Source organism: Scomber scombrus, chromosome 17, assembly GCF_963691925.1.
Source record: "Scomber scombrus chromosome 17, fScoSco1.1, whole genome shotgun sequence".
Lineage (NCBI taxonomy): Eukaryota > Metazoa > Chordata > Actinopteri > Scombriformes > Scombridae > Scomber > Scomber scombrus.
In genome coordinates, this window is record NC_084986.1 from 669,035 (window position 1) to 671,534 (window position 2,500).

At 33.4% G+C, this 2,500-nt stretch overlaps 1 protein-coding gene across 1 annotated transcript in view; it reads right to left on the reverse strand.

Moving 5' to 3' along the window:
- The window catches only part of LOC133997984 (pleckstrin homology domain-containing family G member 3-like), a 378,673-nt gene that overhangs the window by 368,495 nt on the left and 7,678 nt on the right, over positions 1-2,500 (reverse strand). Inside the window, exons 7-10 of the mRNA XM_062437724.1 lie at positions 1,246-1,302; positions 1,085-1,155; positions 854-915; positions 153-214 (exon numbers count right to left, since the gene is read on the reverse strand). Coding sequence (XP_062293708.1) covers positions 153-214; positions 854-915; positions 1,085-1,155; positions 1,246-1,302 — 252 coding nt within the window. The remainder of the gene's footprint in view (positions 1-152; positions 215-853; positions 916-1,084; positions 1,156-1,245; positions 1,303-2,500) is intronic.

Genomic DNA, 2,500 nt, shown 5'->3' on the forward strand with positions numbered 1-2,500 from the left:
GCTCAGTTAAGTAACACAATAATAAATAATAAACTCAGGTAAATTACACTTGTACTGTTCATCAGGTGAGTGTTTATGTTTGAGTATTTTATCACTATTGTTGTTGTTGTTGTGAGATTAAATGAGATTAAATGAGATTGAATGAGTCTCACCACACTTCTGCACTGAGTGAAGAGGCGTCTGTAGATTCCCAGAAACAGCTGAAAGTCCACAGCTGAGAACACAAACACACTGAAGATTAATAATATTATTAATGTGTGAAATAAAGCAGCTGAACCCAGGAGGGGAGTTCTGGTCCTCTGAAATGAGGCCAACCAAGAAGTAACTTAAAACTGCATTCTATCAAAAGGCCACCAGGGGGCGACCGTTTTGGTGTCAAAAGGACTTCCGTCTCTATACAAGTCAATGGAGAATTCACCAACTTCTCACTTGATTTCTAACCTCAGTAAACGTTTTCAAAATGTGTTTATGGTCTCAATCGCTAGTTTAAAGCCTTCTTCAATGCAGTATGATGTTCATTTGGGACATTTTGGCCTCCCTGATTTTATATGTGACGATAAAGCAGGGTATGCATTAGGGCGTGGCTACGTGGTGATTGACAGGTTGATTGGTTCACAGGTTCAGGAGGGCGCCTCATGCTCCTCCTGATGCCCATATAAGTAGAATCCATGTTTTTATTTTTCCCAGCATGCACCTGAAATTTTCAAGATGGCGCTGCTCAGATCCGATACTATTGGCCTCCGAGCAGCAGTCCACAAACCAATGGATGACATCACGGATGTTACGTCCATTATATATACAGGATATGATGTAACCGGTCCGCTACACAAATAAAAGTATTATTAAAACTCACTTTTACTGAAGCTCTTATCGGCGGCTTTGAGCTCGTCAGCTACGAATCTCTCCAACATGTTCCTGCAGGTCGGAAACAGCCAATCAGAGCAGCTCGTTCATTCACTAGTTATATCACAGTCCTTTTATTTTGAAGTCTCACTTGTTCAGATATGTATATTACAGTCGTTTTATTTTGAAGACTCACTTGTTGAGATATGTATATTACAGTCGTTTTATTTTGAAGACTCACTTGTTGAGACCGGGGAACAGATCAGTGAAAACAGACTTCAGGTCGTCCTTTAAAACCGAGCCGCTCTTATTCTGAAAAAAACAAACAACAACAAACGGACGCGTTAACGAACTCGGCTGTTCGGACAGAAGCCGATGATGTCATAGTTCGCGGTCGCTCACCTTGTCGTGGACGTCGAACGTTTTCCTGGCGGCTGAGATCTGCTTCTGAGACGGTTCCTGTTTCAGAGGAAGAGGAAGAGGAAGTTATTAACACATGAAACAGGAAGGAAAACTTTTATAGTATTTTAAATTTATTTTCTTTTTTCCCCCCTCGTCGTTTTAACCGTGTGCGTCAAATAATTTATCATTCATTAAATATTAAATCAACCAACATTCAGACATTACAGCTTCTGACAGAATATATTATTAAACAAAATCTGAATTAAATAAATATATATTAAATTATTATTTATTATTATTATGATTATGGAGTTTATTTAATATATTTTATTTAATGTAGAATAAATACATACATATTTATTAATAATAAATAAAGATCATATTAAATAAATATATATGCATAAATAAAATAACACTGCATTAAATATATATATATTAAATAAACATTAAATAAATACATATAAAATTATTATTATTATTATTATTATGGTGTTTATTTAATATAAATTATTTCATGTAAGAGTAAATACATACATATTTATCCATTTTAAATAAAGATTATTTAAATGTAATATATATGCATATTATCATCATTATTAATATTATTATTATTATTATCATTATTATTAGTATTATGGTGTTTATTTATTATATATTATTTCATGTAGAGTAAATATATATATTTATTAATGTCAAATAAAGATATTAAGCAAATAAACACTATATTAAATATATTTATTTATATTAAATAAACATCTCACATTAATAACTGTGTATAATGCAGCAGGTCTGTGTGACTGTGACCTGACGTTGACCTGCAGCAGTTAATCAGATATCACCGTGACGACCGCAGCGTTTATCACCGTGACGGCCGCAGCGTTTATCACCATGACGACCGCAGCGTTTATCACCATGACGATCGCATCATTTATCACCTCGATCTGAACCGCTGATACTCGACCTGAATCTCTACCAATCACATCATTGATCTGTGACTGTTTCCTGCTGCGATTCAAACAAGCAACACAACAGGAAATAATAAACATGTATAATAATCAATTAGTGTTGATTAACTTTGATGTAAAGAGTCTGAAAACAGCTTCAGACCTTCAGTTATTAAGCTTTAAACATTAAACTGTGACTTTTATTAAGATTTAAATATTAAACTGTGACTTTTATTAAGCTTTAAACATTAAACTGTGACTTTTATTAAGATTTAAATATTAAAATGTGACTTTTATTAAGATTTAAATAT